Here is a 27,253-nt window from a genome sequence, read left to right as displayed (position 1 = left end):
AGATTAGGGGGGCATTTAGCATTCTCTCTACTACTGGGCACGTACCACGAGCTAGTGGTAAGGTTGGAAAGTTGAGCCCAGTCCTGTCCCAACTTTATCAAAGCTTTGGGGTGTATAACACATCAAAGGATATTTTCAAGCACATTTTCTCAGGACCTAGAAAGCTGCCTCTACTTTAATTATTTTGAAAGCATATCCCCCTTAAGGAAAATGTGACTGTATGGGTCTGATTCACTCTAAATTATTGAAAAATTGATTTTTTAAAAAGGTGTTTGCTAGCCAAGACTTTTTGAACCATCTTAATGAGCTTAAAAAATAAAAGCACTCTTTCTTTTGGAGAGTAGAATCATGTCTTTGCCAATGAAGAGAGAAAAACAGAATCCTCAGATCAATGTGTTTACCTATTTGTTCGTGATGGATAGCCTGTCTTTTAAGTCTGACTTACAAAAAAACTAAAATAAAACCAAAGCCCATATTCTCATCACTATCGTGGTGAATTACATTTTAAAACATATTATTTACTTCATATTAATTATGGACTATCAATAATTGGAATGCTTTTTATTGCCAAATCTTTTAAAATAATGCATGTGATAGTAACTCTTCATGGAGGCATTACTTACGGAAGCATTTTTTTTTTCACAATCACAGGGATATAGAATTAGGCTCATAAAAAAGTCACATCTGTGATTGAACATCCTTTTCAAATAAACATTATAGTCCTGAACAAATGCATTTTTATTCCCTGGCAAGCTTATCAGACTTCTGCTGTATTACAGAGATGATCCATAAGGAGCTATTCCTTTAAGGCCAATGGAAAGAAATAAAAATGATGGAGTACCTGAAAAAAGGGCAGGAAGAAAGAGGATACAAGGGAGAGTGCAGAAGATACATTGAATCTGGCCCTAGTCAGTGAGATGAGTCAGAAAACCAGTAAGCCAAATGATTCAGCACCATCCCCATGAAAAATGCATGGACTGAAATGACTGGGATGTAATTTACTGATAAAAAGCATGAGCTTTTTGGAGTGAGACAGGCCTAGATTTGAATCCCTGTTGCTCCACTAAATAACTGTGAGACTTTGGGCCAATTATCTAACCTCTGTGTGCCTCCCATTTCCATATCTGTAAAAAGCAGGTAGTAATCATACCTGTAGCTCATTGGTTGAAAAGTTTACCTGATGGTTCATGTAAAATGCTGGGCAACAGTCCATGACACATAATATACTCTTAACTAATGATAAGCTTTATCAGTACAGTCTTTATTTTCCATCTCTTTTTATCACAGACATCCTCCCTTCAGAACCTTGCCTGCATCCTTCATCTTTTGTCCTTAAAAAAAGCAATTTGCAGGAAGTGCAGATGGAGGTGGAAATGACTATTTGAATTCATCTCCCTAGGACTTCTAATTTCATTGAAGTTGGAATAATAGTGAGGAAATTGCTTTGGACAAGGATTTCTGTTCTTGCTATTCATTTAAACTGTCACTATCTGTTAAAAATGAAAATGCAAATTTTGAACAAAGCCAAGGTTTCATCTAGGACAGGAAGGCAACTTTAAGTTTGGCAAAAATTAAATGGAAATGCCACTTACTGAGCTGGCAAAATAGAAGTACCTCAAAAAGCAAAGAACAAAAATCAAACTAGATACAGAAAAATAGACAATTTATTAAGACCACAGTAGAAAATAAGCCTGTTCAGATAAAGTTTGAAGTTATAATCACAAATTCCACAGAAGAGTTATTCTCATAGATACTTGCACTCACTTTTCAGTAATAACATAAGTTCATAATGTTTTCTCCATAGTCTATGTGCACATCACAGGCACGGCCAGCTGTGCCTCGATCATGCTGTACCTCCGATATCTAGCACAATGCCTGGCACATGGAATGCTCAATTACTATTTGTGGAGCAAATGAGTAAATGAAGACATGAAGGAGTGATTTTCATCAGTGTTTCCCCCCATTCATGTTGAAAATTTTCCTAGATAACCATCAAATTTGGCCAAAGCTATTGGGAAGTCACTACATAAAGTAGTGGGTTTTTTTATCACCCCCAAATACAGACCAATGAAGCTACTGGCCATACCACTGACCCTCCAGCGTGTAACATCTGGAAGAAACTGGTGGGACCGCTTATTCCAATGGGTCTCAAAGTCTGGCTGGGACCTCACCTGGGAACCTGCTGGAACTGCCAGTGCCCGAGCCCCACTGCAGATCTTCTGAGTCAGAAGCTCTAAGTGGGTCCGGCAACCAGTGTTTCCGGAGCGTGTGTGGGTGGTTCTACACATGCTCCAGTGAGAACAGCTGATAGATATCAATCCTCCATGTACAGGGGAGGAAAAGGAGGCCCAGAAAGGGAAAATTGGTTATTTTTCCAGAATCAACTTTTGTAATAATTAGATAATTGAAAGCCCCCAGATTAGATAACTAAGAGGCTCTGGTGGATGAAATGAGAATAGGAATAATGTGTACAATTACTTGTTCATGACCTTAAAGGAAAGGAACATCTTCACCTTCCTCCTTTTCCCTCCCTGAAGGCTAAAATGGTCCTTCCTTCAGTCTTGTGGACAAAACCATATAAACGGCAGAAAAACCAGCTGAAAAGCCTGTGTCCTGAGTCCATTCAGGTGCAATACCAGCCCTGAACCAAGAAAAATAAATTCTTATTTTATTTGAACCACTGTCAACAGCAATATCTTGTATTCTAAGTAATAAAAATCAGGAACTCTAGTCATATATATGTTTATCCAGAAATACCCATAAAATTAGATGGTATATACTGGATTCTTTCTTGTGCCAAGAAGCCATTAGAATGCTCCAGAAATGGCAATATTTCAATATCCAAACAAAATCCCACAGACTATGCAGGATTGTCAAATAAATTAGAACTCTCTTACCAGGTCCTATAGCTATAATCAAGATTCCAATTTCCAAAAAAACTGTGTGTGTGTGTGTGTGTGTGTGTGTGTGTGTGTGTGTGATGCTCTGTCTTTTAAATAAATTGTCATTTTTGCAAGGGTAAGACCTTTCTCAAATATAAAAACAATTGTCCATGATTCACATAATTGAGCTTGAGGTTGAAGTTTGCTACCAGGAAGACTACAGACTTCACTTTAGATTTGTGTCTGGCAAGCCCACAGGAGGTTATAACATCAGGCTGGTTTTTGAAATAATTCCAGGGTGACCTAAGCCATTAAATGAGGACTCAGCTGGTGATAAAAGGATCTTGGTAAACATGATCATCAACTTGACAAACACATTTATCTGGAGACATCTAACCCTTGGTCTGTTCCCCTATAAACTGAATTTTCTGAATAGTTGAGTATGCTCGAGAGAGAACAGATCTTTTTCACCATCTGGTTATCAGAGAATCCCTGTTCTTCTTCTTGCATAGCTGGGCTAATGAAGGTATGAAGAAGTAAACCCACTACATTGGCCAAGGAGTTAACATAGACCTGAACTAGTATTCACAGTATCAGGAAATAGTATTCTATAAATCAGACTGTTTTTCCCCTATCAGGTTTTATAAGATGCTCTTTGTGAAATATAGCCAAACACAAACATGTTCCCATGGGAACATGTATTTTTCAAAGGCACAGGGCTGAGAAGAAGTGGAACAGTGCACCCTTTGGAAAGTCTTTATCTTTCCAAGTTAGAAATCTGTTCAGTTCAATCTCTTAGCCTGTAGGCTTTGCAAACACAATGTCAAAAAGTCTCTCTGATGAACTGAATTCTCAATGGTTTTTGCATTATGGAAAAAGAACCTGGGGGAATCTATGCCTCCAGACTTCCGGGTTGGCTAAACAGTCAACAGAATCCTAAGGCTAAACAGGTAATTCACTCTCACAGAACTCTATGTGCTTTGGGTGCATGTTTATGAGACACCTGTACTCCCACCTTGGCTCCCACATGTGCATGGTTCTGAGGAGGAAATGATGCGCAACTGTGCAGGAAAAACATACAAAGACCATTCGGAGACAGAGTCTAGGTTAGAGCCCCAGGTGTGCCTCAAACTAATTCAGATATGGGCCCTAATTATTTCACTTTGCTGGGCTTCAGTTGTCTTCTTTATAAAATGAAGTCTGTAAATGTTCTCTATGTTCCTTTCCAAGTACTAACATTCTAAAATTGTAAAAAAATTTTTTAAGAACTTTATACTCTAAAGGAAAATAATGATCAAGTTGGACCATGTCATTTTCTGGTTTAAAATATTTCAACAATTCCTTGATGCCTACTGTAATGGTGTATGCCACTAAAAAAAGTATTTAGCATGGACTGCCAATATAAATATTTATTATTTATAAATTACATATTTGTGCTATTGAATTTATAAGTTATGATTATGTGTGCATATCATAAAACATAAAACAGAAATTTTTAACAAATAAAATAAAGATAAATAGACATTCTAAATTTTCTTTCCATACTCAGTAGACCATTTTGCTTGACATTACTTGGGGCATAAAATTCCACTTAGAGAACGTTAACATCTATAATAATAAAAGCGTAATATGCTAATTAGACCAGACAACCTTCTGGATGAAACCAGGGCTGTGAGGGAAGCCCGGGTGCCAGAGGGAAGCCGGTACTGGCAGCCAGGGGAAGGAAGGCCTACTCTTGCACAAATTTTGTGCATTGGGCTCTGTATAGGATAAAGTTTCAGCAACTCATTATCACACAGAAAGACTGTTATAATTTGTCCCTGCCTATTTCTCCAGCTTCATCTCTTCCTTTTTCCTAACTCAACTGAATGTTCTGGCAACTTCTTTCCTGTAGACACCGTATTACTCAGCTCTGAACCTTCACTTACTCTGTTATTTTATCAGCAATACCCGTCATCCAATTCTTCACCTGGAAAACAGCTTCTGATCTATCTATGATAGAGACTCTAAGTTTCCTACTTAGTGCACATCCTTCCCTTCTTTCTGTATAATGCTGCTCTGCTTTTATTGAAGGCTGCAATGTGACCAGTGAAAAACTTCTATTTTCCAGCTTCCCTTACAGATAGTGGTATTCACATGATACAATTCTGGTCAATGAGATGTAGGAATGACGGGGTGAGGTGTCAAGATGACATCCTGAAATGGAAGCAGACTCAGATAACATGCACACTTTGCCCATTGTCCTTGTCCTCCTTCTGCCATTAGAACATGGACTTGACACTAGAGGCAAGACAATAAGATCGTAAGAGCAGGCCCTGTGCAGAAAACTGAAAGACAGGCTACAGACTAGAGGACAGAGACAGAGGCAGAGAATGGTGCAAGAGGAGGCTATGGTGAGGCTTCTGTGCCCCAAGAGCAATGGGAAGACTTGGGAAGGTTTATGCTGGAAAGTCACAGGATTAGATTTTCATTCTCAAAAGCTGAAGCTGGCTGTAGTTGAAGAATAGATTGAAGAAAGCAAATTTCCAATCAGTGAGAAGTGTGAGAAGGCTGCTGACTAATGGTCCAGGCCGCAGATGATAGAAACAGAGACTTGGTAGCACTGAAAGTAGAGAGTGTGCATGGATTACAGAGATATTTGGAGCATAAAGCTGACAGCACTTGGTAACTGAGTAGATAGGGGGGATCAAAGTGAAGGAGGTGCCAAGGGAGTGCAGAACTGGTGGTGCTATTCACCAGGATTAACAGAATAACAATTGAGCAACCCCTCCCTCTGTGCTTGCAACCAGAATGCTAAGTGCTGCTGGAGATAACGCACAACAGACCAGATTAATAATTTCTCAACAAGGCTCTCAATATCATTCGACAACCTTCCAAGATTTCTCTGATCATCTTACTCCACTGTTCCTTATTTAAATCTTCTCCACTCTTCTCAAGCTTCTGACTCCCCCACACTCTCAGATGATCATCTATAGAAAACAGAATCTACATAAAGGGAGTTCCCCCAACTTCCCATTTCTGAACATATGCTCCTCCCAGTTCTAGACCCATCTTCTTCTTCCTATTACAACTAGAGGCCCAGTGCACAAAATTTGTGCACGGGTGCAGTTTCTAGGGCTGGCCAGCGATCAAAGTGTGGGTGTCTGGTGTAGAAGGGCAGGTCCCAGCTGACCTCTGGGCCCTGGGTGGCCCCTGGGCCCCCACATGCCCCCCTCTGCCTGAGTCATGGTGCCCACATCCCCACACGGAGATGTGGTGAGCATGGCCAGATGCCGTGGGCTGGGGAATGGTGTGGGCCTCTGGGCCACCCAGCAGCACTGCAGGAAAGCTGAAAGCAAGGCAGGCAGCATGCTCTCTCTGGGCCGGCCTTGCAGACCGGCTCCTGTGAACCCATGGGAGCCCGACTGGCCCCTGTGGTCCCAGCAGCTGCAGCCCGGCTCACCCAGAAGATACTGCACGGGTGTGGTGCAGGCTCCTTGCAGACGCCTGGCACCTGAGCGCTCTCAGGGGCTTCTCTGGCGCTCGAGCCCTGGCCTGCTGGGGGAGGGTAGCAGGTGGAGTGAGCGCGAGCTCGGCAGACATCTTGCATTCTCACCACACCTCAGTCCCCATCATCCCCACCCCCAGGTAACCAATGCCCGCCATGTTCCAGGCCACCCCCTGGTGGTCAGTGCACGTCATAGCAAGCGGTTGAACTCCCAGTCTCCCAGTTGAACTCCTGGTTGAACAACCGCTCGAGGAGACAATTTGCATATTAGGCTTTTATTATATAGGATAGAATGGCTATATCCCCACTCCTTTCTAGGAGCCAGTCCCTCCTGCCTTTTTGGGACACTTACAGTACTGACTCTCCCTTCTCTCTGGTTATCATCAACCAACTACTCACTGTTGGAACCTTCCAATCAGCATTAGATCTCCTCAAGCAAATCTCTCCCATCTTCAAGCAACTAACAAAGCAACAGAAAACTCCATCCACTTTCAACTATTCTTCCTCCTCTAACCACTGCCCCCATTTTTCTTTCTTTCCCTCCCAACCAAATTTCTCAAGAGCTGCTTAAACTTGCTGGCTCTGTATTCTCAGCTAGTATTCTCAGTCTGGCATCCGACTGTCTTTCCTTGAAGCCTGACTACACATCTGACATGGGGCTTCAATCCACACTAGCCAGCTGTGTGACTTAGGGAGACGGACTCCTTTATGCCTCATTTACCCTCTTCTGTAAAGGCAGGAGAGGGGAAGGGATAAGATTACTACAGATCTCACAAGGTTGTTGCAATATGATAATCCATATGAAGCACATGGCACAGTAAATGCTTGGTAAATGTTAGTTGTACTAATTATTTCCTCCTCAACCCTTATCTTCTGCCTTTAAGTGGCTTTCACTAAAGTCCCGGTCACTTTATCAAATGGAGAGTTTTCAGTCTTCATTTCAATTTCTCTTTCAGCATCCTGGAGATTGTGCCCTCCCATTCTCAACTCTCCTGGTCTTCTTATCTCCCTATCCATTACTCCCTGGCCTCCTTTGCAGGCATATCCTCCTCTACCTGACCTTTAAGTATTGTAATTCCTTTCCCTCAGATCCATTTTTTTTCTTCCTCTAGAGTCTCTCCCATGCATCTACAGCTTCAAATACCATCTACACTGATGACTTCCAAATCTCTATTCCTAGCCTTATCCCTCTTCACAGAATAGACCCACTGCTTACTCCATGTCATCATTTGGAAATCTTAAAGGCACAAACTCATGATTTCAACCCTCTTTTATTTAATTCTCCCCTGAAGCATTTGTTTGTGTGTATTCTCTAACATTTATTCATTCATTTACCAAACATCTATTGAGTACCAACTATGTCCCAGATTTTTTTTCATATGCTCTCTTGTCTTAGAATATATTTGAGGGAGGTTATAAGAAGTAGACAAAGATAAAATAAGGTGAGTGGGATTAAAGATTAAGTAGTACCAAAGATGGGAACAAAATGAATTCAGATGGGACTAAACATATGTACCAATGGCTTAAATATCCACTTTAGATGAGTTTCAATTTTGCTTTAAATCCTCAAGCAGCCAAAGTGATGAGGAATGATCTTGCCAGTAACTCAATATGATGCCCAGGAGAGAGAAAATAAAAGTAATTACTCAGAAAAACTAGGAGAAACTAAAAATAATGTGAGTACTCAGATCAGATAAGATTTTCCCCTTGGGGCCTGCATTGTGAGGTCATCCTAATTGCCAGGCATTACTCAGGTATTACTTTCTCCAGGTGGCACGTAGGAGAACTTAGGTCCTCACAGGTTAAGTAATTTAGTTACTACCTGCCACATAGCTAGTAGATGGCAGAGCCAAGATTCTAATTCATGTCCCTAGAGTTCCAAAACCCAATTTCTTTCCGTTATCCCAAAGCGCATTTTAGAAATAAATAACCCCACCCAGCAGCTCTGAAAGAATAGAGCTTACATTAATGTCCACAACAGGACAATATATGACATCACAAAACTCAGTATCTTAGAGCTCCCTGGGCAGCTTCTGTGCTTTGAATTTAAAGGCAAATGCACAGGCCTTGGTAGAAGAGCCTGGGGGAAGGGAAGCAGAACATGAAGTATTAATACACAACGTAAAATCATTACCTGGTCTCTTAAGTAGCCTCTGAAGTAAAGGCAGTGGAGGGAAAAATTGCAGGAGGCTTTTTCCCCCTTCCTAATAGATTGTACATTTCACCAGCTAAAAGGGTATAAAAATTTAACGGAATTTTTAATGTCTTTCTAGGTTTTACAATACCACAAAGAGATCATCTTCATTTTCTCTGCCACGAGAACAGATGGGTGGCAGTGGTGGTGGGGCTGTGACTCATTACCTCCTCGCGTCCGCAGGGGCTGTCTGAGAAGCAGGCAAACTTCTGGGATCAATAAGGCTCAGAGCAACGCGGTATCTGCCAACAAGCCTTGGAGAGGCCATTAGTCAACCAGTGACCTGCCAACCTGACCACAGCAGCCTTCTGATGTGGATTCTCAGAAAGGTTAGCCCGTGCTGGGAAACGGAAAAGGTCATGGGTATCTCACCATCAGAACTCCACAGAGCTGGGGTGAAGGGCACTGGCGAGGAGCTAGGAATTCAGAGGCAGGGGCCACCTCAAAGGCCAAGGTCACCACCCACAAGGTACATGACCAAGAGAGGCTAAGCAGAAGAGGCAGCAGCTATGACATGCAACACAGAAGAGCAACCAATGGAAATGGCTGCCTTCTAAGAACAGTGATATAAATGAATTCTAGAAAGATGACAATATGGCATGAGGTCGTTTGTCCAACCAGATCTAAAAGCAAGTCCCAAGTTAAAAACTTTCAGAAAAAGGAAAAATTAATCCAAAACTGAATTTTGAATAGCAATGTGATTTGCATGTGTCATATTGTTCATTCATTCCTCTCCCAGAATTTCAGAGGAGCTCCATGCTAGATTAAAACATGGACAGTCTAGTTGAGGATACAAAAGCAGAAAGAAGTAAGCAGTAGGTGCTACTGGAGCTTGCACTATGCCCTAACACTCCAGACAGGGAGAGTTACTGAGAAAAGAATTTCAAGAAAAGGTTAATACCTAAGTTTAGGTTATCAGAACTTATTCATAGCAAACCTGGACTAATTCTTAATGGCATCCTCTTTCATAAGTATATGCTAAATAATCAAAACCAAGATATCTTCTATCATTACCATGAAAGATATAGGTCAATCATATTTAGGTAGCAAACTTTTGTTGGAAAAGTGGGATAATGGATGACCATTTCTTATCTCTGAGCAGCAATTTTATTATGTTCTCAGTGGCTCCAAGATTACATCTGAAACTCATTTTCCTAGTTGTGGGCATAAATACATAAACTCTTAGGTTTTTCATTTTCTCTCAACCACATTTGGTCTGATTGAAACTAGTATTCTGGGATAATGATTTCAACATCATTTCGCATCCTGTTCCTTTCAACTTTCTCAACTCTAGCCGTACTGGCCTTCTTTCACCATGCTCCTTCCTGCCAGAGTCCTTACAAATGCTGTCCCCTCAGACTGAAGCACTGCTCTCACCCCTCTTCACAGAGTTAATGCATACCAACTTAGCTTAATCATCACTTCCACAAATGTTTCCAAGTTTCCCTGACAAGGTCATATCCCCTTATTATGGTCTTGAAGCCCCCTTTGTCTATTCTTCGCAGCATTTATCTCAGTGGCAATCCTGTGATTGATTGATTAATGCTCTCTCCACTAGACTGAAAACTCAAGGAAGGCAGGAACCCTGCTGGCTTTGGTTCACCATTGTTCTCCAATAATGAGAACAATGTCTAGTATTGTTAAGTTAATGAATGAGAGCAAAAAAGGGCAAAAATAGGTGTTGTTTCCTCTCTCTTTTTATTTAGTTATTAATATGATCATGTCATTGCACATAATTAGCCCTACCTTTTCAGTTTTCCTTCCTTTGAATATAATTATCAAAAGTCCTTTCTGGTTTTCACAGGATTTGGCATTAGGGAAGTCCAACGCTATCTCCATTTGTCATTATGATATTTTATACAGCATTGAATCTTCTTGTGTTGTTTAATTTAGCAACTGTTTACTTGAGTCTTACTAGAAGCTAGACAGATACTTTATATACTTCATCACTCCATCACAAGGACTATGAAAGGTAGGTATTCCTACCTGCTAATAAATGAAGAAATCAAGTCTCAGAGAGGTTTAGTGACTTACCCAAGGGTATATAACCAATAAGTGGTCAATCTGGGATTTGATTCCAGGTCTCTCTGACTCAAAAGCTCATGACTTCTGATTTCCCCAAATGTTATTACAACCTGTCATCCAAATTTGATGCGAAAAATGAATGTAATAGTGCATGGAAAGAAATACTCTTCTAAAGTTATGAAGCATTATAGGAACATTAGTCAGAGTTTCCTAGTTAATTATTACCAATGTATCCCATACTTTTTTTTTTAAATCCTCACCTGAGGACATGCTTTTATTTATTTTAGACAGAGAGGAAGGGAGAGGGAGAGAGAGAGAGAGAAACATGGATGTTAGAGAGAAACATCAATCAGTTGCCTCTTGCATGTGCCCTGACTGGTGATCAAACCCGCAACCTGGGTATGTGCTCTGACTGGGAATCAAACCTGTGACTTTTTGGTGTACAGGAGGATGCTCCAACCAACTGAGCCACACTGGCCAGGGCTGTCCTGTGCTTTTTATTTGCCTATGGATATGTGCTCTTTTGTGGGTGGGGAAAAAACTAAAGATTGTGTTATAAGACTGAAGAATTTAGGAAAACCTATAATTCTGATCAAGGTAACCTCTCAAGGAAGTAGTTATAATTTAGAAGCAGAAATCCGATTACTTTGCTTATATTCTGCTTGGAAAAAAAGCTCTGTGAACCCAAGAGTGGAGCTCAGAATAAAACATTTCCCAAGGTCAAAAGAAGTTGGTAATAATTACATGGAATATTTCAAGGGGTCTTGACTTTGGCAGACATGACCTATCACCTTGAGAGGAACTGGAGTTCCAGAGAATGGACAGTTGTTAAGGTAGTAAGAATTAACATTTTCTGAAGACTTTGTATGTGCTAGGAGTTCACCTGTATTATTTCATTTGATCCTCATAATATGCCCATTCATCCCCAAAATATACCAATTAAGGCTTAAAAAAATTAAGTACCACACCCAACAATATATATGACAGGGCTTACATGGCTTGCAGATGTCAAAGCCAGAAGTGAATTCATGTCTGTCTGGCTCTGGTGACCAAACTCTTAACCATTAGAATAAGCAATGGCTAATATACTACTTAGTTATTTTAGTTTATCTAAATCAGTTGCTTAAGAGCTTGATTGATATGTTCCTAGATCCAACTATCCCTGGCTGCATGGGTAAAGTCCAATTCCTGCATTTGCAAGGTTGAAGACTGCCCTGGCTGGTGTTGCTCAGTGGATTGGGCGTCATCTGGTACACCTAAAGACTGCCAGTTCAATTCCGGGTCAGGGCACATGCTGGGGTGCCACGCTTGATCCCAGGTTGGGGTCATGCAGGAGGCAGCCAATTGATGTTGGGCTCTCATATTGATGTTTCTCTCTTTCTAAAAAAAAAAATAATAAAATTATATATATATTTTAAAGGTTGAAGAAGGGACAATGGATTTGGTGAATTCACCTATGTAAGTCTTTGCCTTGGTGACAGTGATCTGGTGCTAATAATCCTTTTCAAACAACCATTTCTGAATTGGCTAAATGACCAAAGATGAGAGATGTCAAACAGGAAAGGTGGCATCGAGTAGTGGAACAGCCATAGGATCTCAGCTGTGTCTGAAAAATGCTGTAAGACCAAGAAAATTCACCCTACCTCCCTGAGTCTTGGCTTTTCATCTATAAAATGAAGGCATTAGAGCAAAATCTCCATGATCCCTTTCAGCTCTGGTATTACCTGATTGTCTAGCAGTAGGAAGAGGCTGACCTCACCCTCTGGGGGCTTCCAAATATCTTCCAGATGCCATACTGAAAGGAGGAGCAGTTACATGAAACCTTATATCCAGCAAACCTTTGAAAACCATTGCCTTACAACATGATGTGGTCATCACTGCTTCCTTGCCCTTCTGGCTCTGCAGGGCTATTCCTGGAAGAGCCAGCAGCTGAAACAGAACTTCTGGGAATCTAAGGGTGATGAGAAGTGGGGAGCACAGTCTCTTCTTTCAGGCCCAACAGGCTGGATGCAGAGTGTTGAGGGAGTGAAGACTGTTGTACTCCAGGTGCCGAGGTACACTTAAAGATGATAACAGCTAACATGTCTACAGGCTTCATAAACCACACTATTGTATGACATCTGATATCCCATTTCAGTTTTACAACAAAGCTTATGGAATGAGGGAGAAGTAATGGATACTGTAAGTGAGTAAAGGAAAGAAATGGGCTTGGGACACAGACACAGACACACACACACACACACACACACACACATACACACACACATCTTCACAGGAACTATAAAACTGCCCTCAATTTTCTTCATAGCATTGGCAGGGGCAGCAATTGGAACTATCTCTTGAGAGCAATGGGGCTACTCTGGTTATGCTGAGTCTTTTACCAGTGACCCCATCTTCAAGGGAGATAGAAGTCCCATTAGAAATTAAACACAGTCCCCTTCCTTTCACACCCCAGGCCCACTCTGCTCCAGCCACACCCAGCAACTCAGAGACCTCACACTCCTCCCTGCCTCCATGCCCTTGCCTGTGCGGCTGCTTCTTCCTCAGAGGTCATCTCTCTTTCTGTGGTAAACGACCACTCATAACCTTCTGGCACATCTCAAATGCCATCTCGTGGTATCACCTCTGGTTGTTAGTGACTTCCTTCTCTGCTTCCCACAGTATTTTGGGCCTTTCTAGACTTACTGAAAAACACAGATGATTGATTTATTCACTTATTCCCCACCCTCTACGGCACAGACATGAGATTCCCAAGGCGTCTGACTGTGGTGCATTCATTTTTCTATCTCTAGTGCTTAGCCTACCTCAGTGATGGCAAACCTATGACACGCGTGTGAGAGGTGACACGCGAACTCATTTTTTGGTTGATTTTTCTTTGTTAAATGGCATTTAAATATATAAAATAAATATAAAAAATATAAATCCTTGTTTTACTATGGTTGCGAATATCAAAAAATTTCTATATGTGACACGGCACCAGAGTTAAGTTAGGGTTTTTCAAAATGCTGATACGCCAAGCTCAAAAGGTTCGCCATCACTGGCCTAGCTCCTGGCACTCAGTGGTGTGGTTGGATGGAAGGATGAATGACTGGATGGGTCACTAACTGACAAGAAGACCTCTAGGTCATTCTCCATCAGGCAAAAGTGTTAAAGGGTAAAACAAGACAGTACAACACTCAGAGAACATGGACTTGCCTCAAGCATAGGAAAGACCTTGCTCTATCACTTGAACAGGAATGGGAAGGGTGATGAGAAGAGATGAGATAAGCTCAAAGGCTCAGGACAGAGAAGACAGTGTGACAGGCCCTGAGGAGTGTAGAAGATATGGCCAAAGACCTCCCAATATAAACTACTAAAACAGCTCCAATAGCTTGTGATACCAACACACAGCAGCAGTTCAACAAAGCTCCAAATGAAAAACGAGTTTCACATTCTAAGAAATAAATGCATGAATCCTTGTAAACATGCCCAGTTCTATTGGGTGATTTCAGAACATTGGGTATTAATAGCTTAAAAGGGATTTTATAATATGCACAACTACAAATGACATCGCTGGATTCTGGCTCCCAATACTGGTCATGATGAATGTTGCTGGTGAAAACCCCTTAGATGTGTTTCTACAAGGGGATTTCCTCTTCTCTCTTTCAGAAGAGAGTAGCACTAATGTGAACTTGGCCATCTCCTGCTTCTATACTCTCCCTTGTTCTATCCATCAGAAGAAGAATCACTTAGCTGACCCATGAGACTTGAAAAAAGGCCCGGCTGGTGTGGCTCAGTGGTTGAGCATTGACCTATGAATCAGGAGGTCATGGTTTGATTCCCAGTCAGGGCACAAGCCTGGGTTGCCGGGCTCGATCCCCAGCAAGGGGCATGCAGGAGGAAGCCAATCGATGATTCTTATCATTGATGTTTCTATCTCTCCCTTCCTCTCTGAAATCAATAAAAATATGTATTTTTTTAAAATCCAACATCCATCGGGCCATGCTGACCAGGAAGTAGAGCCACACCCTTGAAATGGAGTCAGCACAGGCTGGGCACATGTTTCTCTTCTTAAACTACCTACACTCAGGCCAGTGGGCTCTTTGAGTTTCTGAATTAATCAGATCAAGTGCTGAAGTGAGCCCAGCCAGGCCTCTTGTCTCTTTGTCCCAGCTCCTTGGTCAATGACTACACTGAGTCGGTGTCACTCAGGTCCCAAGGTCCAGCTACGTTTGAAAGACAGGTAGGATCCCCCTGCCCTTTACTTCAGTCTAACCAAAGCCAACACTGCACTTTGCTTTAGGTGGCTCTGTGGATTGTTCTCACCTGGTTAGACTTCAGAGCAGAACAGCAGCAAGTACTGGCGCATCTGTGTTCTCATCACATACTTTACCTACAGGTTTAAGCCCACAGGACAAAAATCTGTAAATGCAGATTTAACTATGGAGTTAACTATGGGGTTTATTTAACTCTAAAGAGAAGGGATATTCCCAATATTCCTAAAATAAATTTTTATTTTTGTTCTTTTTCCCCTATGGAAAGAGCCTGTAATATCCCCGCCAGGACAAGGTCTCCATGTCTGCTATAGGAATGAGGCTTGCTGCAGCTACCATTCAGGTTGGAGGATACCTTCTGAGGGAGCCCCTTCTTAACACATTGCGGACCAGTAGTTTTATTGCTAGCTTTACCCAGTGGCCAGATAAGTTTCTATTGAACCAGTACAACAAACGTTTTACATAAATGTTAAAGGCACGCTTTAAAATTAAATACCCATTGCATTTTGAAGTTATTTATTACATGTTCTTACAAGCTAATATCTTTTTAAAGTATGATACTTTGTAGAACACTGTGTAATATGAAGTGGGAATTCTCGTGATCTGTCCGAAATGTGTTAGGTTACTGAAATATGTTACTGAAAAGAAGACTGCAAACACTGAGTTTACGTGATTAAATCACTTTCTGTAACCCAGTAGTATCGTCTCATCAGTAGCTACTATGTGCCAGATGACTGTGCCCACAGTGTCTGATGCTTATACAGTCTCATAGAGGGAAAGAAAACCTGTGAAAAATTGCAGCCTCCCTCCCCTCAAGGAACTGTCTTCCTCACATATTCTTTGTCTTCATTTCTGCCTCTCACTTAACAGTCCCTAACTCCTTCTACTTGGGCTGTGCAGTTCCTCTTTGCCTGGCTTCCCTGATCCCAAATAATGAATGACCTATAAGCTAACATACTGCACCCCTTTCTATAACAAAGCTCTTCCTGTAATGCAAACAATCACTCTATAATTCAGCCATGTTATACACACGAGTGTTCATAGAGTGGCCTGCCTACCCCAATAAAACACTGAAGCACTTTTCCCAGGAAGTAAGAAGGCAACGGGGCCATGCTGAAGCCAGCCTGGATAATCGATTAGAACAGGTGGGATACTGCTTATCTGGCTAAGGGTCCTCTCTCCCTGCTGATCACTTCCTTCCTGTTTGCTTTTGATAGATGTTTAGGATTAGATAGGTAACCTGGGAATGAGCCACATGGAATTGAAGGTCAACATTTATTGACACAGATCATTTTATTGGATTATGGATATATAATTCCCTACAGAACTCTGGGTTTATGTTTTCTTCATTAATTCTGAACATTAAATCAATTTGAATAGTTTCAATTGTAAAAAAAAAATTCTACTATATTATTTTGACTAAAAAAAAAAGTTTTCTCCTTACTTTTATAATGTTCCCAAACCACACCATCCAAATACCTCCCTGAAGGAAGGCATTAGGCAGTAACATTCAGCTTTGAAAACTTGCATGTAGTTACTTAAAACAATGAAAAAGTTCTTCCCCTGTCCTTGAAATGCACCATATAAATATTGCATTTGATCCTTAACTTACAGTTCATAAATAATTTATTTCAAAAATATCCCTCCATAAGACCATCAGTTGCTGAGGTGTTCAGTTTTCGGGGAAAGCATTTATTTACTGCACGAGTCCAGGAAGGCTGGTAAAGACTTGGCTAAAAGCTCCACATGGAGCGAATTATGGTAATTGTATTAATGCTCAAATCCACGACACACAGCTCAAATCTGCTAAAAGGTTTTGCACTCTATTGCCCACATCTTGACGGGCAATGAGTCCACTGGAAATGTTTAACACTTCATAGGGAGGCTGCTGAGATTCACTTTTCATAGTTCCAAGAATTGCTAAAGAATGTCTGCAGGTAGCTTCCAAAGGAGTTTCTGAAAGTCGCAACTTAGAGTTAACATCCTTCTCAGCATCTTCCACTTTTGGTTCAGACTGAAACTCCAAGTTCAAGTCACCAGAAATGAAAATCAAAGGAAATATCACAATTAATTTTGATGAATGGGTAAGTTTTAATTCATGGATGGCAATATTCTGGTTAATGATATGTCTTCTTAGGACATCCATTAAAAATCCATTAACTTAACAGGCAAAATCTAATAAAGTTACTCTGGAAATTTTCTGCTAGATGAACATTATGGACTTTTAATGAATATTTCCTGTAGGTATTTCTCTATTAGCAGAGTTAATATACTAATCAAACTAAAAAGCTTCTACAGAGCAAAGGAAGCCATCAACAAAATTAAAAGGCAACCAATGGGTAAAAGAAAATATTTGCATAGCATGTATCCAATAAGGGGTTAATACTCAAAGTATATAAAGAACTCACACAACTCAATAGCAAAAATTAAAAATAATCTGATTAAAAATAGACAAAGGATCTGAATAGACATTTTTCCAAAGAAAACATACAGATGGCTAACAGGCACATGAAAAGATGCTCAACATCATTAATCATAAGGCAAATGCAAATTAAAACCACAATGAGACATCATCTCATATCTGTTAGGATAGCTATTATCAAAAAAAACAAGATATGACAAATGTTGGTAAGAATATGGAGAAAAGAGAACCCTTGTGCACTACTGGTGGGAGAGTAAATTGGTACAACCACTATGAAAAACAGTATGGATGTTCCACAAAAATTAAAAATAGAACTACCATAAGATTGAGCAATTCCACTTCTGGGTATTTATCCAAAGAAAACTAAAACACTAATTCAAAAATATGTTTAACCCTATGTTCACTGCAGCATTATTTATAACTAGAGGCCCGATGCACGAAATTCATGCAAGAGTAGGTATTCCTTCCCCCGGCTGCTGGACTGGTTTCCCTCTGGCACCTGGGACCTGGGCTTCCCTCCAGCCACTGGCAGGCACCTGGGACCCGGGCTTCCCTCACAGCTCCAGCTTCATACGGAAGGCTGTCCGGAAGGACGTCTGGTCTAATTAGCATATTATGCTTTTATTATTATGGAAAGCCAAGATATGGAAATAATTTAAGTATCTATTAATGGATGAATGTAGACGTAGTATGAAATATTACTCAACCATTAAAAAGAATAAAATCTTGCAATAGCATAGATGAACTCAGAGGGTATTATGCTAAGTGAAATTAAGTCACACAGAGATAGACAAATACAATATGAGCTCACTTATAAGAAGAATCTAAAATACAAAACAAAATAAAACAACCCAAAGAGAAACTCATGGATACTGAGAACAGAGTGGTGGTTGTCAGGGGGAGTGGGGAGGGCGAAATGGGAGAAAGCTGTGGGGGAGGGAGGGATAGATGAATAGGTCATGAAGATGTTGTGTACAATATCTATAGTAGACTATAATCAATGGCATTGTAGTGCATATTTGAAGGTTGCTGGGATAGTAAATATTTAAAATTCTCACAACAAGAAAAAGATTAATTTGTAACTTTTTATGGTGACTGATGGTAACTAGACCTATTGTAGTAACCATCATTTTGCAATGTATACATTACTTTGTACACCTCAAACTAATATGTTATATGTCAATTATACCTCAATAAAAATTTAATAATATAAGAATTAAAATAAACATGAATCTCGTGGAAGAGGAGGAAAAGCATCAAAAAGTTAAAGTATAGTTAAGTTCTTATGTTTTTGACAGGGTCTTGGAAAATATGACTTTAAGCAAAACGATGTATAACAAAACTAATTTTACCCTATGTTAATTAACATAAACAAGAGTTAAGTTCCTCTGGCATATTCTATCACATAAATATCACCAAACTTCTAAATAAAGATCTAATCCTATATAATAAAAGTCTAATATGCTAAGTGTCCGATCATCTGTTCAACCAATCAATATGCTAATGATATGCTAAGGCTGCTCAACTGCTCTCTATGACATGTACTGACCACCAGGGGGCAGACAGTCGACCGGTTGACCAGTTGTTTGACGTCAACTGGTAGGTTAGCTTGCTGGTGTCTGGCCAATTGGGACTGAGCGAGACGGGCCGGACATACCCTGGATCCCTCCCACAGTCCCTCCCTGGCTGGCCAAATTTCTGCGTCCCTCCCCAGCCCTGATCATGCACCGGTGGGATCCCTTGGCCTGGCTTGCGCCCTCTAGCAATCCGGGACCCCTCAGGGGATGTCGAAGAGTGGGTTTTGGCCCGATCTTGCAGGCCAGGCCAACAGACCCCACTGGTGCACAAATTTGTGCACTGGGCCTCTTGTATAATTCTAATATTAAACACCAAAATAAATGTGGGTATATATATACATTTAAGAAAGGTTAATAAAAACAAATAAGATGATTATGTATGATTATTTCAAACCCGATTATTCCAGTTCAGGGTCACAGTTGGTCAGAGCCTCTCCAGGCAGCTCAGGGCCCAAGGCAGGAGCCAGTGCTGAACAGGACGCTGTTCCATCACAGAGCCCCTCACAGTGCCCCTCACTCACTCAGACTGGGACCATCAGATACCCCAATGTGCACACCTTTAAGAGGTGGGAGGAAACCAGAGTTCCTGTACATGTGGGGAAACGTGCAAACTCCATACAGTCAGTGCCCCAGTGGGAACTGATTTTTTTTCTAATCAAAATTATAACTAAATGACATTATTCGAGGACCTACTATTAATCAGAAAATCAGAGTTGAAGTTGGGTCCAAGTCACCCAAGATACTGCTAAAAACAGTAAACATCATTTCAGCTTTAATAGCAAAAGGCACCAATATCCCAGTACCAGCCATCCCAGTTATTAATTTATCCACTTACTAATCAAACAGTAGTTTAATTACTAAAATGCGTCATGCCTTATGCCAGGACCGGGAATACAAAGGCAAATACATGAAAATCCAGATATCAAGAAGCTCACAGTCTAGTGTGGAATTGAGACATGTAAAGTATTCATCAACGTGTACTGTAAAAAGCTAGGTTCAGCATAGCATGGGAATACTCAGGGAAGAGCAACTAAATTTGGGGGGGGGCAATATAAATTTTAAAAATCATTTGAACAATTAAGTCATTGACATTGACATTTGTATTCCAATAAAATATTAGCTCCTCTTAGGCCCTCACACTGAGAAGTTTTCAATCCTAACATCACTTATTAGCTCTGCATGTGGTTAGAGGAAATTACTAGATTATCTCTCTGATTCTCATCGTTACCTGTGAACAAGGTAACGATATGTATTTTTGTCACTGGTTATGAGAATTACCTGCAACAAGGTATGCAAAAGCACACAGAAATGTGCTCGAAATATAGAAGGAGAAGGAAGAGTACTATTTATTTGCTACCTGCTATAGGCACATAACATTATTTGGAAGTCAGCATGCAAAATGGTTAGAGCAGGATTTGGTATCACCCAAACATAGGTTTGAATTCTGTGCCTACCACTTGCAAACTGTGTGACCATTCATTAGGCACATTTCCACTTTCTAAAACTTAGTTTTCAGCTGTTGGACAGGGTAAGTAAAAATAACTCCATCACAGTTTTGAAAATTTAAAAACGTAATGGCTGTAATTCAATAGTACCATGTCTGAGAAGTGATAACTACCGTTAGTTATGTCTTTCCTAGGCATGACTATAGAGATAAGATACAGAAACAATATGAAGCTTCTCAAAGTTCACACAGTGCCAAAACTACAACTACCTCAGCTCCAGTTCAGTGTTCCAGGCCCACTTGCACCCCTTGTTACAGCACAAGAGCTTCTCCCCTGACACATAATCCTGATGGTTCTTCATCAAAGTAGGAAGCTCATGGGGGAGCCGCCTCCAAAACACCAGACTGGGGACTGAGAACTTGGTGGCCATGCCTTAGCTCAAATGACCAGTGCATTGTGACCCTGGGCTGAACTGTGTTCCCCCAAATCCTTATGCTCATGGCCTCGTACGCAATGTGACTGTATTTGCACTTGTTCCAATCTAGCTCAGGTTGGCTTTGGGTGCTAAATGTTGAACTGCTGCCTAACCCCACTGGAGGCCAACCATATAGCTGCATGAGTTCCCTCAGCCTCATATATTCCAAGGGGAACAGTCTGCTTTAGTAGAAAACTAGAGTTAGAGACCCAGTTCTAAAACTGAGTCTATAACTTACGAGTGCACAAGGAACTGAATTTCAGTTTTCCCATCTGTAAAATAGGAATAGCTATCCAAACAGGCTGGTGAGGGGCAAACAAGACAACATAAAAAATAAATCATCTGTCAAAGGACGTGGATAGTAGGTGATGACGAATGACGGTGGCTTTGCTTCTTCCTCGCTTCCCCTGGTCCCGAGCTCCTCTCGCTTCTCTACCAGCTCAGATCCTGAGATGGTTTCAACTGAGCCCCAGAATTTCAGAAAGGGCTCTTTCTGCACATTACATGGTTTTGTTCTTTCCCCTGGACTTACTTATTGGTAGTTGAACAGACCACAGAAACAAAGCTATATTCTCTCAAACACAGCAATACTGATGCTACTAGGATCTTTCATATCTCTATCATATTCCTGAACTTTAACAGCGCTGGCATGAGGAATCCACCACAGAAAGGCTGAACTAAAATAGCCTGCTATGTGATTTAGTTATCAAGGGTGGCTCAACATTTAGCTGGTCACATGAACGGACCCATGGTTGCCCAGCCAATAACTACATTTCCCAGCCACCCTTGAAGCCCAGTGGGGCCTTAAGAACAAGTGCCAATCAATGGGATGTGATCAGAAGCGGCATGGCCTATTTTCATGTTATGCACCCCCAAAAGCTCATCCCCTCACAGGCTGGGAATTGATGAGAACTGGATCAGCCATCCTGGACCCCAAGGTGGAGGCTGCATTGTGAGAACAGCAGAGCTGCTCTGATAGTCACTTATCTCTATTCTATCACATGAAACGAAAATAACCTTCTATCTTGTTTTAGCCATTGTACTTTAAAATTTTATTTTTACAACATCCTAGCCACTCTACTTTAAAATTTTATTTTTACATCCTAGCCAAAACACTAAACATTACAGATGTAATTCCATTTAATCAGGCGTAATTGTTTACCTGATAACAGCTTACTGGAATTCTAAGTGGTAACTACAGGAAATAAACTTTCTGTGAAATGAACATGCAAACCTTAAACTTGAAAATGTCAGCTATTGTTATATAAACATAGTATCTGAATTCTTTTCACCAGGTTAACCCTGACTAGTCACCTTTATGATCCAGTCAGTGCCACAAAAAACTGGAAGTCTGAAACCCTATAGCCTTAGTCAAAAACCGCTGGCTCATGTTCCAGTTTCTGTTTTGTTCCTGATTCTTCTCATTTTCATCTCTTCAATTATTTGTTTCTGTTCATGACCTTGCTTGATACCTTGAACCTAACTCACAAAACATTGTACTTGTAATGACTGGAAATGATGCATATGCCTCCCTCTGTACCCCCCCCCCTTTTTGATTATGCTATTCCTAGCTTCTCTGTGCAAATATCTTCATCAGTCTAGCCCAATGTCTAAGATTTTATATTTCAGTGCAGTTTCATAGCTGGTATCTCCACTCAGTTCCTGTAAGCCCCACCATAAGGGCCTACCATCTTAACTTACTCATCTCAACTTGTTAAAACAGGGCTAGGTCCCTGCATTTTAATTCATAAAAAAAACCCCACCAATATCCTCATATACTAGTATACATAGACAGAATCACTCTCCAGGTTTTTTGTTTGTTTGTTTTGTTTTTTTTGTTTTTTACCTATTTTGCTGTAATTATCGGAAACAAAGTCTTCCAGACCAATCATCTTCCAGAAACTGTCATCCCAACCTTTCTCTGCCGAGTATGTCCACTTGCACACCAGGGAGCAGAGAGACCTAAGAAAATGGGAGAGAGGTAGAAACAATAATATGAGCTAGGCTTCCTTTATGTTTTTCCAACTAGCTGCCCAGATAGCTGCAGTAGTGTTAAAGAAGTAGAAATAAACCTACCTAGGTAATTACATATGCCTGTTTAGATCAAAAGTCCCCAATGACACCCATTAATGACTGAGTACCTGCTTTCACTTTCATGAGAGTCTCAGCCCTTTATTTTAGATCTTGATCAAACAATGTATATAAATATTTGTATGTGTATTTATATTTACATGACATTTGTGAGATAATTAGAAATTACACTGCTGACAGCTATTTTATGATATTGAGTACTATATTAAATTTTAGGTATGATATTCATAATTGTGGTTACATTTCAAAAAAGTCTTCTTATAGAGATACAGAGTGAACTATCCTATCTATAATAATAAAAGCGTAATATGCAAATCTAATGAACGGTTGAACAACCTTCCGGACGACCACGCACTGGCGCTAGGCCTGCCATCGCCCCACGATCCCACCGCAGAGGGAGGCCTAGGGCCACTGGTCGATCGATGGGGGGGGGGGACCCTCCACAGAACCGGGGAACCAGGGGGGGTGTGGCGGCAGATGCAGGCAGCGCCAGGCCAAGGTGGGTGCAGGAGGTGGGTGGGACCGGGGCTGCGAAGCCAGGAGAAGGGAAGCCTACCCTTGCACGAATTTCATGCATTGGGCCTCTAGTCCTATATAATAAAAGGCTAATATGCAAATTGACTGAAAGGTTGGAATGACTCATTGCTATGATGTGCACTGACCACCAGGGGGCAGACGCTCAATGCAGGAGCTGACCCCGGTGGTCAGTGTGCTCCCACAGGGGGAATGCCCCTCAGCCAGAGGCCAGGCTCTAGCTGACCAGCACAGCGGTGGTGGCAGGAGCCACTCCTGCCTCCGCAGCAGCGCTAAGGATTATGGGGAGCAGGCCTAAGCCAGGGTCCTGGACTGTGAGAGGGCGCAGGCTGGGATGAGGGACCCCCCCCCCTCCTGTGCACGAATGTCGTGCACTGGGCCTCTACTTTATGTATAAAATGATATACTATTGGGAATTTGCTTCAAAATCATAAGAGAAGGGGAAGTGAATGGCATTGTGGATGGGGCAGAATTGGTCATGAGTTGGTAGTTGCGGGGGTGAGTAACAGGTAAGTGGTATGTGTTATACTACCCTGTTTTGTACATGTTCAAAATTCTCTATAATAAAATTTAGTCCCTGGAACAGTGTACAGATGATGTATTATAGAAGTGTGTACCTGAAACTTATATAATTGTGTTAACCAGTGTTACCCCAATACATCCAATAAAAAGGGGAAAAAATGCCTGGTGTATATACAGTCACTCCAGTATAAAGCAATATTTAATAGGAGGAAGATGTGAATGCTAGGTGTTTTCCTCTCCAGCTTCATTTCTCATCCATTCACCTTTAGTATTCTATACTCGAGCAATAAAATATCATTTACAGTTCTCTAAAAAAAAAATCATGTTCTTGCATATTTCTGTGCCTTTTCCCTATGACTAATTGGAAAATTCTTCCCAGCTTCTTCACCCTGATAACACAAACACTTCCTTGAATCTGGGCTGAGTCCCCAGTTCTGAGTGGGTACATCTCCTCTGAACGCCCAGAACATGTGACGATCCTCTATCACAGCCCTTCTCATGCTGTGTAATTAACTACTTCTTTATTTATCTTCCCTATAGTCCTATTGACTTCCAATCTGTTTTCCACATGTTTTCAAACTTCATAAAATAAAATCTGATGCTATCAACCCTAATCGAAATCCTTTGATTATTTCTATTACCTTTAGGAGAAAGTCCAATCCTCTGCAGAGCTTAAAAGACCCTTTGTAGCATGAGCATGATGACCTCTAGTTTCCGCTTGCCATTCCTACCCATGCTTGCTCCATTCTGCACTACTGAATTATTTAAAGTTTCCCAGAGGGGGCCTTGATTTCTGACTTCCCTGTGCACTGAGTCCTTTGCTCCATTCTGCCCACAGTTTTCTTCCCTGTTATGCATCTAACTCCTACTTAGAATCTATGACTCAGCTCACATTGTCCCTTTTCCCAAGGCGTCTGTGGAAGGCAAGCTGAGTCCAAAGCCTCTTCGCCAAGTTCCTATCATATCCTCATCTTAACACCTATCATAGTAACTGCCTTTGCCCACTCACTTCTCCATCTCTCCCACTAAACCAGCAACTCCTTCAGAGCAAAATCAGCCCTAATCATCTCTGTGTCATCAGTACCTAGTCCACATTCAGCCATATGTCAAGCCACGATGAATACTGATTGAACAGAAGCACTAAAGAATGATTTGTTCACCTTGTCACAGCTAAATGGTAAACCTGGGTTGCTCATGTAGTTTTTTGTGTTGGTTTGTTGTTGTTGCTGTTGTTGTTGTTGTTGTTGTCAATCCTCACCTAAGGATATTTTCCATTGCTTTTTTTAGAGAGAGTAGAAGGGAGGGGGAGAGACAGAAACATCAATGTGAAAGAGACATATTGATTGGTTGCCTCCCATGCATTAGCCCCCCAACCAGGGCCTGGGGATCAAGCCTTCAACCAAGATACATGCCCTTGACTGGAATCGAACCCAGGACCCTAAGTCCACGGGCTGATGCTCTAACCATTAAGCACAACTGGCTAGGGTTGCTGTAATTTTAAAGAGAAACCTATTTCATACACCCAGCTAGGTGCATCTCATTCAGCCATTCACATGGATTCACTCATTCATCACTAAACATTTAGTTTTCAGTTACTATGACCCTGGCACTGTGCTGGACCGTGGGGAACCAGTGGTATGCAAGAGACCTGGTCCTTTGCTCTCATGTAAACTGACAGTTTCATTAAGGAGACAGAAATTGATCAAACAATCATACCTAAAATCACATACTAACAAATAGCCAAAATGTCCTGAAGGAAATGGAAAGAAAAATGAGAACCTGTAACAGGAGTACCTGATAGGAACTGGTGGGAAGAGGAGGGGAAAAAGTTTCACGGAGGGCTCCCTAGAGGAGGTGACATTTTGTGAGGTCTACATTTTGAAAGCCAACAAATTTATTATTAATAAATTTACTTTTTCAGATGGCAGAACACAATGAGCTAAGATAAATGGCCTGGATATATTGGCATGACAGTGCCAGTAGAAACGTAATAGGTATGTGCTAAATCCTTCACCTGATTTAAGCAAGATAAATTTTTTGGAGGTAGAGAGAAGGCAGCCACCTGTGTAGCTTGTTCTGAAAAGTACACAGCAGGCTAACTCCTCTAGGTCCAATGCCTGAAATCCCAGCTCCTTGGAAGCTCCGACAGCTCACTGGAAAGAGCAATGGATGGAGGAAAGGGTGATGTGGAAGGATTGTTCTTAATGATCAAACCACCTAGGACAACTCTTCTTTCCCCAAATGCCCCATTCATGTACAGATTTCTGTGCCTCTACTTTGACTGCTCCTTGATCACTGCTCCTTGCACTCATCCTTGTCGACTTGCAAACTTCAAATCATTCTTATGATCCAAGTCCAACGTCAGCCTGATCTCCTCTGCAAAATGTCCTTGCTACCTCCAAACTAAACTCACAGCTCTCTCCTTTGAGGTAGTATTAGAACTTGGAAATATTGCATTATCATTCTTATCAGCTGAGGTAGGTTGAGGTTTTGGCTCCCAGTCTAGGGGTCTCTGCATATCCACATCCTTTGCCATGTAATTTGTAGTGCTGTATCCTCTCCTCCTCTCATCTGTCACTGTGGCCAGGATCTCCTTTCCTACTTCTAGACTTTGTATTCTGTCCATGCTGGTTTGAGTCTAGGCCTCAAGAGGCATGATGTCTTTTCTGCTTACTCTCTTGCACTTCTGGCATCCGCATGAGAAGATACTGCTTGGGATGGCCCATTAGGCCCAGAAGAAGGATATCAGTGGGGAAGAGCAATGACTGCCAAGCCTAGCCTGGATCAGAAAACCCAGGCAGCCAAAACCGAAGTTAGAAAGTCCATCTTAGAGCAGAAGAACCACCCAGCAGAGCACAGCCTAAAGGAGCTACCCATGATTATTGTCTTAAATCACTGAGCATTGGTTGTGGTTTGCAACAGATCAATAGTGAAACAACTCAACACTTTAAGGCATAATTAAGTTATTCCAAGTAGGTTTTTCCAAGTAGGTTTTTCCCCCAATAAGGGCAAGGAGAAAGATGCCTCAGTCCTCACAGAAAGTCAGATTACGTGGACAGAGAATGTCTGGAGTGAAGATGACTGAACCCAGGAGGCAGGAAATTTTTCGGCTGTAGATGCCTCTGGCAACTCCATTTTCTATCAGGATTAATGGCACACTAATTAGAGTCTTTTTCATTGGGGTTTCTTGAAATCAACTATTGGGTAATACGGATATGCAAAAGCAACGGAATTAGGAAAATTTAGAGAGTGCATCTGAGGCCACAAGTGCCCCAGAAAAATCTCTGTGAGAGAGAAAGTATAGGACATTACACTGTAAGCGAATAAAGCCAAGGTCTCTGTAGCA

At 41.3% G+C, this 27,253-nt stretch overlaps 1 protein-coding gene across 10 annotated transcripts in view; it reads right to left on the bottom strand.

The window, feature by feature from the left end:
* The window catches only part of FGGY (FGGY carbohydrate kinase domain containing), a 402,394-nt gene that overhangs the window by 220,279 nt on the left and 154,862 nt on the right, over positions 1-27,253 (bottom strand). For all 10 annotated transcript variants that reach the window (XR_002831041.1, XR_002831042.1, XM_023759980.1 and 7 more), the window contains one exon: positions 22,607-22,722. Coding sequence is in view for 8 of the 10 variants with exons in the window: in XM_023759980.1 (XP_023615748.1) it covers positions 22,607-22,722 (116 nt within the window). In the remaining 2 variants the exon portion in view is untranslated. The remainder of the gene's footprint in view (positions 1-22,606; positions 22,723-27,253) is intronic.

This window comes from Myotis lucifugus, unplaced genomic scaffold, assembly GCF_000147115.1.
Source record: "Myotis lucifugus unplaced genomic scaffold, Myoluc2.0 scaffold_168, whole genome shotgun sequence".
In the NCBI taxonomy this organism is placed as follows: domain Eukaryota; kingdom Metazoa; phylum Chordata; class Mammalia; order Chiroptera; family Vespertilionidae; genus Myotis; species Myotis lucifugus.
The sequence above is the reverse complement of the archived record's forward strand: the minus strand, read 5'-3'. Positions and strand labels throughout refer to the sequence as shown.